The sequence below is a fragment of the Hippoglossus hippoglossus genome, chromosome 4 (genome assembly GCF_009819705.1).
Source record: "Hippoglossus hippoglossus isolate fHipHip1 chromosome 4, fHipHip1.pri, whole genome shotgun sequence".
Lineage (NCBI taxonomy): Eukaryota > Metazoa > Chordata > Actinopteri > Pleuronectiformes > Pleuronectidae > Hippoglossus > Hippoglossus hippoglossus.
The window spans coordinates 16,739,776-16,753,805 of record NC_047154.1 but is presented as its reverse complement, the minus strand read 5'-3'; the positions used below and the strand labels follow the sequence as shown (position 1 = coordinate 16,753,805).

General features: G+C 44.1%; 1 protein-coding gene across 1 annotated transcript in view; it reads right to left on the bottom strand.

Annotated features, from left to right (window-relative positions):
* Positions 1-12,607, bottom strand: part of LOC117760570 — a 42,376-nt gene extending 29,769 nt beyond the window's left edge. The window contains exons 1-2 of the mRNA XM_034583693.1: positions 12,288-12,607; positions 176-390 (exon numbers count right to left, since the gene is read on the bottom strand). Coding sequence (XP_034439584.1) covers positions 176-390; positions 12,288-12,607 — 535 coding nt within the window. The remainder of the gene's footprint in view (positions 1-175; positions 391-12,287) is intronic.
* Positions 12,608-14,030: the final 1,423 nt, after the last annotated feature.

The following is a 14,030-nucleotide window of genomic DNA, read 5'->3' as shown; positions in this document are numbered from 1 at the left end:
ACGTATAATAACTGTGTGTGTGTGTGTGTGTGTGTGTGTGTGTGAGTGTGTGTGTGTGTGTGTGTGTGTGTGTGTGTGTGTGTGTGTGTGTGTGTGTGTGTGTGTGTGTGTCTATATCTGCAGTGGCTGATGTAGGCATGCACGTATGCACTCACACTCACACAGACACACTCACACTGTTTCCTGCTGGAGCTCCCTCTCTGAGCCTCCTCTCTGATGCTGTTGCTGGCGACATTCTCCTTGTTGCATATACAAACACAGTCAAGTCTTTCCTCCAGTTTCCTCACCTCCCCTTCTTCACACAGGGATGAAAAATGAAGTGTGATGAATAGAGGGAATGGTGTAAGATGGAGGATTACACCCCTGGATGGAATTTTGAAGGGAGTATAGCTTTACTGTAAAGACAGAAAAATATAATCTTGATGGTGTTGCCAACACCTTGCATCACATTTCCCCCTCTGTTTGAGACTGGATTATGGTAGGCAACCAGAGTCTTGGCAGGGCGCTGGCAGTCTGACCTGAGAATCAGGGGATTCCTCTGGGTTTGTTGTTGAACTCAGCCATGATTTGCACACACACACGCACGCACACACACACAGAGCCTCTCAAGCAAACACAAACCAGTCGATGTGCTGGGCCACTCATTGTCTCACGGCAAATCGAGGAGAGCAGGTGAATGCTTCATGCAGAGTGAATTTTACTTTCAAAGCTAAAGCTTCCATTATTTTTTGCCAGTTATTTGTTTTTGACGAGAGACCTCTGAATTTTTTACGTTCATCACATCCAGTGCAATTACATTTTTTACGCAATTCCTTAATTGTCAGCAGCAGGACCGATGAGGTTCAAGACTGTTTGTGTGCAATAGACAGGATGTGGTGCTGCTGAGAGGTGAGGTTAATTCTTTTCACGCACTTACAGGGCAAAAAGTCTAGTTCAAGATTTCTACCATCTCAAACATCATGAAAACCTTTCAATAATATATCACCTGGGAAATAATAACTCTGCTGGCCATAATTTAATATGCAAATGGTTTCGTGTATAGGAGGCAAAAATGTCACAAACAAACATGACAAAAGTTTTTAAGTGATGCTTTACATTACATGTTGGCGGAGAAGTTGGTAATCCTGTTGGGATACCATAGCTGCTAATAATAAATGGTCCCAAAAAAACTTCCATCCGTCCATCCATACCACTTCTCCTTTGATGGTGACAGGGAAGCCAGAGTCAATCTGACACTGGGCAAGAGCCGCGGTACACGTCACCAACGTATCACAGGGTCAACATATAAAGACGATCTGCTGGAGTACTTAGAGAAAACCCATGCAACCACGAGGACAACATAGAAACTCTACATAGAGACCCCGACCAAACTGGGATTCAAACCAGGAATCATCTTGCCAACCACAGCACCGCCCCCCAAAGGTCTGGCTTCCTCATAAACATTAGATTAGTTCAGCCCCATTTTAATCTCTGTTTGATTGTATGTGATGTGACTTTACACTTGGCATGTGTATTGTTGAGGGTCCCAGGAAGTGCACAGTTGAATTTGGTGCGATTGGACACAATATGTTAAATTTGAATAAACTTTGAATATACAGGTGACCAGTGCTCTGTCGCAGTGGCTTCTGGGAACTCATCAATGTAAGTGGTAACTGGTGAACAGCTTGTTGTGCTGCAGTGGAGGCACAGCTTCAGGGTTCTGTGGACTGAGTCCTGCTGCCGGTCTTTATTTGCCATGGCTCAACTCCTGCAGGTCACTTTTAAAGTTTCAGAAAGAAAACTGCAACCAGCAAAACCACAGGCCAAGAACCAACCGATTCCAAACAGGCAGGTTCAGAACGGCCACTACACGAATTATTCAATTGCCATGAAGAACCTCTCACCTAATGGAATAACAAATGCATGTGGGGCTGACAAAATATGAAATATATCATGAAGAAAGGCTTAAACGGTTAATTAGTTGGGCAACTGTGTATGAGGTAAAATGTCAGCTTGCAGAATTTATCCTGAACACAAATAGTTTGTAAGAGATATTTCAACATAAAACAAGCAGAGCAAAGAAGTTAAATCATCTGATCTGATGAAAACCAATAGTTCAAATTTAGATATTTTAAAGAAAAATGCATGAAACAACGCCAGAGATATGACAGATATATTTAAAGTGTTGGGACTGCAAATGCTACTTACTGACTTTTAAATTAAAACAAACCATCTATGCAGCTGTTTTTGAAATCCTAAAACACATAATTTTGTCTGCATCCTGTAAACTAACCTGGAGAGTTGAAGTAGTGGAGAAAAAAATGTTACTTAACCGTGTTACGTCTTGGGTATTTTTGGAAAATTGTATTCATGAGGAATCATTATGAATGGGATGATGTGGTAATAAAATTTGGGGGGAAAACCAAAGACTTTTTAATTTGAACTCTGAAAACAGATATAAATCACTGTATTTAAACGTGGGCTCTAGGGCGGAGGGCACAGGAGCATTGACGGCAACAAGAAAAACTGCACACCCACGTTCAGACTGAATCCATACACACACACACACACACACACACACACACACACACACACACACACACACACACACACACACACACACACACACACTTACACCTACACCTATAAACACTAAATTCTCTGCCCATCCTTTTGCCCTCCTCCTCCTCCTCTTTCTCCTCCTCCTCCTCCTCACTGCTTCAATCCATCCACCCGTCTCCCATGAGGAGCTCTCGCTCCAAGGCTGCGGTGCAAGCGCTCATAAAAAAAAAAGAAAAGAAATTGCTTGCCCTGATGATGGAAAAACCGACACCAAAAAAGCAAAAGAGAAGAAATGTAGTCGGAAAAAAGTGTTAAGTTGAAAAGTGAGCATTTTCTCTCGCTCTGAGCTCTTGGTCCAGGCTCAGAGCATCCCTAGATGCCAGAGTCTTTCATCATTTGGCAGCCTTGCTCTGCAGTTCAGTTTTACCTCCTGGCTGGAGGCAAGCAAAGCACCACTCACTCCCCACACAGCAAGCAAGAAAGAAAGAGAGATGAAGACAAAGAGAGAGTGAGAGAGTGAAAAGCAGGCTTTTCAAAAACAACCTCTGGAGTCATGCATGGCATGGGCCCCTGTCTTTTTATTCTACACTCTTCCCTCCGCTCCTCCATCTCTCTCCTCTCGTTGCTTCGTTTTCTGATGTGCTGTAGCTCCACAAGTAAAATGTTTGTCATTATATAATCTGCAGCAGCACATAGCTCCAAGTGATGGTGATGTTGAAAGCAAAGTGGGGGAGATGTGCGCTAGCGAGGCAGAACAGAGTGACCTCTGATGTCCTACTCTCCTCTTTGGAAGGAAGCAGATTCTCGCTAGTATTATCGCTGGAATACCACAAACAGCCGTGTTCTGTGCTTGAAGACTGCGACGCCTTCGTAGGCGATTTCAAAGTCCACCTGCCACCCTGTTTTACCCGTTTTCTTCATGAGGCTCTCTGAAGCCAAAACTCGACATCAATACTTCAGGCTGTTTATCCAGACTTATTTTACTTTTGTATTTTTGGTGAAGTTACAAGCCCCTAAAACTCAACTATGCTCAAACCACCAGAGGTGTGACAACTCATTGAAAGTATAGAAGCAATCTGAAATCCTATTAACAACATTCACAATCAATTTGTTTTATTGGGATGTCTGAGAAGCAAATGAAACAAATGTTTAATTATACAATTGCACGCACGAGAGGGAAACTGTGCGAAAGGAAATAAGATCACAACCTCCCGCTAAGCGAGTAAACTGCACCAACTGCGCTGAGCAGTGTTTAAATGCTCTCCACCGCTGAGAGCGAACACAGGTTCCCACAGGGCTTGATAAAGCACCCCTACCATATGCATTCTTTTGCCATGGATATGCCACCATGAACAAGACACCCGGGCATGTCAGGCCAGGCTGAGAGGAAGACTGATGTGTCTCATCATTAGGGCCGATGGCCTTCCCCTGTGGCGAGATGTATGTTCCTACTGTGGCGGCCCAGCAGGACTTCACTGGCACCCCGCTAAGAGTTCTGGGAGCAAAGGCATCTGGTGGAAAACGTCTTCCTCCCACTCAGGCTCATGGGCCTGGATAGGAAAACACACAGACACCCAAACACAAATATTCTGAAGTATGTTTGTAGATATATATATATATATATATATATATTTAGATGGTGCATGTGCATGTGCACACACACATAAACACACACATATAAATATGCAGACATATACACAAAAGCCTGTTGAAAAATGGGTGCAATCTGGCCCCTGGGGAGCCTGCGCGCCGCCCTGCTGAGTTCGCCCAGTGGGAGCTCCAACACTAGCTGCTAGCTTCACAGTGGGGTGTCTGGGAGATGTGGTCCTGGAGACTATAAGACTAGGAGTGGTGTGGCGACCACTGAGGCCTTGTCCCTCAGACAGGCCGCAAACACAGAATGTTTCTCAGGCCCGGGCATAAGCTCTTAGACATGGACGATTGTGTCCATTCCTTTGCAACGGCTGTTCCCATGGCCTTAACCTGAAGGGTCCTGAGAAATGAGCTTAATCATAGTTTTCATCGTTAAAGGCCCATGAAAAATAATTAAGACTGAATAGATTTTTTGGAACGTCTGAGAGCAACTGCTGGACACGTGTGTCATCTCTGGTAAGAGTTTAGAAGATGCATTTCAATCCAACTACAAGGACAGAGGAGTATGTGAAGAACCATATAGTGCAAAGGTCTAACTCATGTGAATTGATTTGAATTTTAGCTATTTAACAATATCAATAATCCAAAAAACACTCAAAGCAGCCAACAATGAAAAGTGAAAGGTCACAGTCTTTGATTCAAAATGTGAATGTGGAAGATCAGAAAAAAACAAGATAATTAAATCATTCCAAAAGTTTCTAAAAACACATAAAAACCATTGCAAGTGACGTAAGAGCGATCACATTCTTCCTGAAGCTAGATACATGTGAAACTAACTTGACTGAATAAATAATAATAAAAATGTACTATCGTCAATGTACAGTCCTCAATGAATAGTTGTGAATTCAATAAATCAGTTTGTTCCACTTTCAGAAAGAAGTGTATAAACCCAGTCACCTTCTGAACAAACTGAACAGCAGCAGCCTGTGGCAGTTGATTAAGAATTGGGAGTTCGACCACAAGGTTGGTATTTGCATCGCTTGACTGTTTTTTTTTTTTTTTGGAAAGATTGAAGAAAAATCTTCCTTCATTCACTATCAGCAGGATACGTTGGCAAAAGAACAATATATATTTATATATATTTATCCCCAGTTTCAACAGAGGACAGTTTAAATCAAACTTCCTCCAAAATCCAAGGTCAAGCTTATGAGAAATGGCATAAACTTGTTCTTTCCAACTGTTTGTGGCAGCTCCATCTATTTTGTGCAGTGAGAAGATGTTTATCTGTGATGCTTTTTGGAGGAAACTCAACTTATTAAACTGCTTTGCAACAATTTGAACTGAATTTAAAATTCTGACTCATAGTTCTGCATCAAACACAATTCTTAGTTTTAGTTTTTTTCTTACGAGGCAAAGATGTCGTACAATCAAATTAACTAGAATCCAGTGTTTTAAAAATGTGTTTATCTAAGTTACAGTCTAGTCACATTTGGCTTGATGGAACTTGAAGATCAATCCATTCATGTCACAGTGAGGTTTTTAGTACAATGTTTGGATTCTTTTTTAACCTTGTGATATTTGTGAGGTTTTTCCAATATAAACCAACAGCCGCACCCTATAAACCCTGAATTAGTGTTTGACCACATATTATTGACATCTGCTGACCTCGGGGGGCTTTGGTGGCAATGTCACATCACCAGAGAAGATTGGCTGGTGATTGATGAGCCTTCTCATCATGTCCACATTTACCTGCCACAGCTCAGAGAGGACAAAACCTTTGGGCCGGGCCAGAACTAACTTAATTCTTGTCATCCGCCCCTTTGCAAGGTATGGGAAAAATGGCCTGGACTGAAGAGTTTGGGAGATGAGAGAAGTGGGACTTGAATGGAGCCAAAAGGAGAAAGGGACTGAAAGGAAAAGGAACTCGGTCAATGAGAAGGGGGCAGGAGAGGCTGAATGCACCATTCCGTGGTCTACAGTGTTGATATTTCTCTCAATGGTCTCTTCTAAAGTGAGCGATTTAAGCCACCCCGACACACTAAATTTGCCCTTTGTGCACGGTGAGGCCCCTAGCTGTCGTGATGCAAGGTGAGGAGGCACTGGGGGCAGATGGAACCTGCTTGTCACCTCAATGGTCTCCTTTTTCCCCCCTGCATGCCCTCACTGGCCCGCCCCGCCTATCGCCACCATTCACCCAACGCTCCAGTGGGAACGTCCATGGACCCCACGCTTTGGTCCGGCCCCATATAATGAGCCCCTCTAGATGGCTTGAATGTGGCGCCATTGTTCTACCCAGAGCCATTAAACCACCTCCTGGGCAAACAAGAGCGTCCCTCTTCCTTTATGGGGCCCAAGAAGGCAACAAAGAGAGGAGTCATTGAGACACAGAGGGGCCGCCCTTTGTTTGGTGTCCTTTTGCTGCTCCTCAATGCCTGGGCTGGGAAGGGGAGGCTCCTGTTGGTCTTTAGCGCTCCTCATATCACCACAATCCCTTGTTTGGCCAAAGTGGAGATGTGAACTTAATTGACTTGAGTGGCCCCAGTGCACCGTGTAGCAAATAACCTGGAGGAGATACAGAGAAGGTATTGTGTAAGTGAAAGTATTTTCTGGCTGTGTGAACAGTGGTGAAAACCTGTGAGGAAGGTTTTACGACCCCTACAATCACAGCTAATTAAACCCTGGAGAATGTTATACCATCTGATTTCAAAAGTGACATGTGGCTGAACTGCAGCTGATAACAGCACGATACAGGGATGGAATATTGAATAAGATCCAAGGACTCCTGTGAAATTATGAATGATAGTGTTAAAATGATTTTCACAGCTAATTACAGTAAATTCCTTCTACAATTAGTCGAACTAGAAACTGTACATCATTTTACATACCAGTAGTAATGTAATCTTGCCGAGGCCGACCTCACATGACAAATACGTTTACATGAGAGACTTAAATGGAAAGTTAATTGAAAAACTGTTGGCTTCTGCTCAGGGTTTTTCAATAGGCCGACACTGTGAGAGACACTTAACATGTTTCAGATTCCTTCCCTGTGTGGTGCTCCTGAGTGACGTTCCAGCCACTGCTGGAGTGAAAGTCCTGATGCTAAAAGGCTGCAGGCTGGTGTCAGGCAGCAACATCCCTCACATCTAAACAGGCCCTGACCTCAACCTCTCCTTCGGCCCCGATGCTGGTCAGCAAGGCTTATTGACCGAGGGCAGGTGTTGGAGCGCCTGACTCCTGAGGAGAGGTTAAGGAGAGAAGTCGGCACCTCCCAGTGTGCTTCACACTGGCACGCTGCCACTACGTCATCCATCCTGTAGTCTAATCGAGTTATCATATCACAAATCTCCCAACAGGGGCCCCACAGCTGACACTTTCAGAAAGACGCCCGGAGGGGGCCGACAAATTTCTAGCAGCAGGACACCGGGGGGAAAGGAGCCAGCCTGCTAGGCGGCAATGAAAGGTACCTGCAGCCTCCGGTCAAGCTCCCCTCTGGGGACGACACTCACGCTGGGCGCCATGCTGGGGCGGTTATTCGATTAGGCTGCGTGTTATGTGGGCAACTCCATTCTGCAGCCCTGTGACCTAGTGAACCACCCACTGGGAAAACTGTGCGAGTTACCATGGGGAGAGAAAGAAAACATTCTGGGATAAAAAGCATCCAATCTGTTAGAGAACCTACAATATGAAAGGTTAGGTCAAGGAAGCATCGGGTAAGCAACGGTCATAAAATACAGCTTCCCTCTTTTGTTCTCTAAAAAGGCCAAATAAAATCTTAACTGGATGTCAGGCAAGTCTAATGCAAAACAAAATGAAAGCATCAAATCAAAAATATAAGATTAAAAAGTTTTAAAAGCAACACGATTCATATTTGTGCCGAGGTTGTAGTTTATTTAACAAAAGATTTTTATTTGTGGTTTGCTGGGAATTCCCCTTTCCTTCATCACACACACACACACATACACATGCACAATATTACACTTTCCCTCTTGCACAGAGAAATACCCAGCAGGGGTCAGTGGGAGAAGGGGGTACTTGTGTTGCCCTGAGAGTTGACCTGCCACTCCATTGCTACCTGCTGTTAGGACACAAAGGGGCCCCTTGGCGAGCCGCATCAGGAAGAAAAGCCAGGCGGAGAATGAGTCAACTCGAGCCGCACAGAGAAGAAGACCCTCGTCTATCCTCCATGACCACTCTGTCATCCATGAATACTATTTACACCACGGGAAGTCTTTTCTCTAATAGACCCCCCCCTTCCCTTTCCCTTCGCCGCACACTCTCGCCACATTCACAGGGTCCCTTCTCGTCGTTTGTGTTCTGTCTCATCCTTTTCTCCCTCTCTATCCCCCCCCTTGTTTTTTTACAGGCTAAATCAAGAGAGATGCTCCCCAAGCATTGCAAATTGATTATGGCTCTGAACATTTATTACATGACGGCTGGGGGTCTGCATGGTGGAGATGTGAGAGAGAGCGGGAGCGTGCTGGGGAGAGGAATGCGGGCTCACCCTCAGGATCATCATTATGATCACACACTCCGTCACTGTCACGGGGGATAGTCACCGCACACGTGTTTCACAGAGGAGCTGTTTGAAAACGAGGACAAACTTTAAAGACCACTGACTTATATCTCATTAAGCGAGTGGATTAAATTTCACTGCACTTAAGTGAAAATGTCCAATTTCGCTGGTTTTTAGTTTAGGTTTAACTTCAACTGATGCTTTACATTACTCTCTGTGAGTTACGGCATGTGGATGTTATAGGTTTTATCATCATACATTAAGTGTGAGTACTTGTGATATTTGTGTGTACTGAATTCTTCAATAATGATCCTTAATGATAAAACTGATGGAAAATGTAGGAGTTCAACAGAATAACAGCATCACCCATGCAGCATAAGGCAATCCAACACTGTAACACTTCTTTTATAAGGAATATGTTAATGGTTTAGTATTAAAATGTACCAAAAATAGAATATAATAAAAAAATAAAGTGATCCTGGGATTTACATATGTGTTTGTGGAGTGGACAGCAAAAATATATCGAAAAGGACCATACATTTAAATCATCCTCTCTTTGTCATGGATTAAAAACTTTTGAACTGTGTCTTTGGTGAACAACAAGTTTGACTTCTGCAAATGTAATAATGTCATCATTGGCTGTTTCACCTGATATTTTCTTTTTAGAAAATCTCTTGTGTCTGTAGAAAAACCTGAGACGACGTAGGTGGAGAACAGACACTTTGTAGTCTCAGACTTCTGCACATGAGCAGAAATGAGTCAGTGTCACGGCACTGTTTAAAGAGGATATCTGCAAGAATCTGTTCATAACATGTGAAGGTTTTCATGAGAGCACAGAATAATCATTTCTCTATGATATCATGAAACAGATCCTATCTTAAGAAGATTATTACTCTATGATTATTACTCTATTATCACTTTACTCACAATGCACTTTAACAAGCATGTTTGTATACTGTGTATTTTGCAGATGCATTTTAATTAAATCATGCATATCTAAAAGGGGTCACTTCACTTGAAAGACGGACTTGAATGGGAATGTGGTCTCAAACCTTTGAACCCCACAGTACATACACACTAACATAGGTTACACACCCTCATGAATACAACCCTCTGGATACATTAACATACCAGAACCATTGTTGGTGCACACATACCTGTCTGTATATAAACAAACACAACTAACCATACACATTAATAATCTCTTAATCGTCTGAGATTAGATTGCTCCTTCGTTTCCAATTATCATCAGCTATATAATCAACAGTTTTCACCTTTGGCAACAAAAGTCAAATAAATGTTCACATTAAATCCACCTTTTTACCACCCAGTCATCATTTCTCACACAGCACCAGAGAGGGAGAGGGATGGATTTTTGGGGTGACCCCTGTTGTGCCCGGGTTTTTAATGCTGGCCGCGGCACCTTCCAGTGGGACAAAGGGATTATGAGCGGCAGGATGCCAGTCCTCAGTTCTCCCAACGCTCTGCACAAAGCTGCTGCCACCGTATTATGATTAGTACGTCAGTGGCGCCCACGGAGCTCTAGCTGGGAAGGATGCAAGCTTAGACCCACGCCAAGCCACGCAGGGCTCCGCCAGCACTTTGAAGAATAGAGAGCGGGTGAAAGAGAGGTCCACAATGAATACCTAAAACCCCCCATTCAGCCAGAACTTGAGAAGCACAGGTTGCCTCTGTGGTCGGTCCTCCTCTGTTCTCCGCCTCCTTCTGTTCCCTTCTTCACCTTGGGCCGAGAATTTGCTGACGTCTGCAGCTTCCTCAAAGACGTCTTAGAAAGGGACAGAAGGACAACGCGACATGGGGTGAGACTATTCCAGAGCAGCTCCATCAAAGATGGCATGGCCCAGACCTGGCCCAAGATGCTCACGTTGCTCTGCTAATAGCCTGCATCAGCAAAAAGACAAAAGGAGCTCGGCAATTATTAGACTTAAGAACAGGCTGCAGTGAATGGGGAAGTCCAAAGGAAGTCATTGTACATTGATGGAGGAGTTGGGGGTTAGCAAAGGTTCAGCTACAGACCAATACCCAGGCCTGGAATAATTAACCAGTCACAACTATTAATCTTGACAAATGACAGAGCCTGAAACAATGGGCACTGACCAATCATTGATGGTTACATCCACTGTGAGGACTTTGGCTCCCAGTGCTCTTGGTGTTTTAACCACAATGTATCAGCTTCACTGGGCACAGTGATGGATGAATTGCAGTTCTATAAGGAAACTGTTTGAAAAACAAACCTCACAAAACCAGTGGGAAAGACCTTGGTTGAAGTTGCTGACGATGCAGTTTCCTTGTTTTGTGACACATTATAATGACAACATCCAAATCAGAGACACTGTGAGAAAATAAAAAGTGGTAGTATAAAAGTAAGCATGTGATATTCCTGTGAGCAGCGACTGATCATGCAGGAGAGTCCTCAGTGCTCCGTTTTACTGGGTAATGTTTTCCCAAAGGCCAGATTAGGCTGTCTGAATGAAAGCTACCTGGTAAAATAGGAAACCTCTACAGTGCATTAGCACAAAGTAACATCAGATTGTAGGTTTTGGTTAATGACCCGATGTATATGAGCATCCATCCTGCCTGGCTGGGATCCTGTCATGAGAAGATCCAAAAATAACAACGTTGCATAAATACTCAAAATGTGGGAGGTAATCTTACACTAAAACAAACAGTGTTGAAGAATAAATTTGGGTTTAATTACATGCAAACTGCTCTGGTGATAGAAAAGAGGATAAAAAAAGAGGCAGCAGCAGCTCACAGGTGTCAAAACCAACGGGTAAGGAATGAACCCTGCAGGAGATCTGCACATGTAGCAACTCGGCACCCCGAATTTATCCATTCACACATAATTATGGAAACATACATGTCAAAAGTTGCTGCTCTCTACTATCTATGCAAACAGCCTACAGCAAGTCGTGAAAAAACGTGTTAACCGCATGGACGAAAAAAATAAAACTCCAGTGCATATTCAGATCCAAACCATGGCACTGTAAGAGAACCTGAGATTTTTTCTTTTTCTGTCTGGATGAACATTTTTACAGGATATGGAAGCTGATGACTCACGTTGTGGAAATACTATAATTACTCAAGAGTATATGCCATATTTTATGGTCGTGACCTTACTATGTAAAGTGCCTTGAGATGATGTATGATGCGATTTGGTGCTATACTTATAAAATTATATTGAATTGAATTAATGATCAAAACCAGGATAATATACAACACAAGAATATTTAATATTAAGTTTCTTTGCTTTGTTTGGACCTTGTATGATCACCATATTGATTTAAAGTTTATAAAGCTCAACAGTTTACATTTCTTTTAAACATTTTTACTGATCAAGGTTTTTTACCTTCCAGAAATTATCATTTGCATGGCCACTTATTTAACGACACATAGGCAGTAGGCTTATTTTTTTGAATGAGCAGTGGTCAGCGTCTGTTTTATCTACATGGGAGAAGAGTGGAACAGGGAGCGAAGGAGGAGGGGGAATGGGGGTATCCTGAGAGACAGGGGCCTAAAGGAGGCAGTTATGGGGGGGCTGTGGAGGCTGGCGGGGTGGTGGTACAGTATGTGGCAGACCCCTGGCACACACGCCAGCATCACTTTCCACGCTGCTCACTCTCTTGACGCTGGGCTCCCCCGGTGCCCCTGCCCTCCTTCCAGCACCGCTTTGTCTGCCCACATAATCTCCCAGCAAAGGGGGCGACGCAGGTGGTCCCATCCCAGTGAAGGCTCACCTCCCCCTCCATCCTCTATCTGTCTTGTGCTCTCACCCTCTGCCTGCTCTTGTCTCTCTACCCTGGCTGCCTGCATCCTCTCGCGCTTCAGCCCACGGCGTGGCGACACAAAGAGACACCTCCCTGGCAGAGATAAACCTATTTTAGAGATGCTGAGGGGGAACCTGATGCTCCCCGCCTCTCCTTCCCTTGTTCCCTTCATCTCTCCCTCTTGCTTTCTCCCAGGGAGAGCAGCGCTGGGCTTCAAGCACCATTAGCGCCGCAGTTGTGTGTGTATTCTTGTGTTTATGTATGTTTGTCTTTTTGTTTTGTTTGTGTTCGTGTGTGTGTGTGTGTGTGTGTGTGTGTGTGTGTGTGTGCGTGTGTGTGTGTGTGTGTGTGTGTGTGTGTATGTGTTTTGAGGAGGAGGTTCAAAGGGTTTCTGCTTCTATAGTTCACCAGTCAACCTGATCCATGGGGGACGGGGGAGGCAGGGGGTGAAAGCGAGGGACACTTTCAGGGTTTAAGTGGAGGTTGGCCTGCATTGTACAGATGTTACCCCTCACATCGCGAAATGATCTCACGTAGGTGATTCATAGTATTCATGAAAGTGTGGTTGATGCAGTCCAGTGAGAAAAATAGAAAATGAACGTAGTTTTTGATCACAAAAGTCCTGAAGCAGCCAAAAAAATGTTTTCTCTGTTCAAATCCCACTCATACACAGCAATTTGGAGGGTTCCATGCCCAAGGACATTTCAGCACGTGTAATGGAGGAGCTGGTACTGGTTACCTCCTGAGCCACAGCCACCCCATGGGTTTTCTTTGGGTACACCGGCTTCCTCCCACAGTCCAAACACATGCACATGGGCTAGGTTAATTGAAGACTAAATTGTTAATAGTTGTTAGAGCGAATGGTTGGAGACCTGTCCAGGGTGTACCCCACCCCCCTCCCAATGTGAGTTGGGATTGGCGCCCCCCCCCCCCCCATAACCCCTAAAAAGAATAAGCGGGATGGATAATGGATGGGGCAAATCTCAGAAGCATGAACTCTTCACAAATCATAAATATCACATCTATCTTGAAAGCAGCCCAGACTATTGTCAAAAGGGGGAATTGGGTGTCAAGATATTTTTAATAGAGTATACAGCTACAGTGGCTGAGGTCCGCCTTGAAAAGTTTCCTGTAATAAGAGTTGAAATCAAGTATAAACCACTTGCACGTGTCCCATCTTGTACCATCACATCCCCTTTCCAGCCTCAAACAGTTACATCAAAGCCCTTTATAGCAGAAAGAGAAACAAACCCTCCGTCACTGCATTAGAAGCAATTACCTACTTCAAGGATACAAGGACACAGTCCATATCACTCAGGGGGAAAATACTAACATGATCTCTCTTTTGCCCTGACATCATTGTTATCACACCAACCCTCAGCCCCCTCTCAAACAAATCAGACATGGAAAATTGTCTAGTATTCCCCCCAGGGTGCTCACAATCACTGCATCAAAGACATGACGCAAGGCCGGGACAAAATGGAAGCCATTATGGCTAATTAGCCGCTGCCCTTTAAAGCAGAGGGACCTGCCGGCTGTCGGGCCTCTGAGTGTGTGTCGGAGCAAATGCCACTGACAGCTCCCACACTACAGAG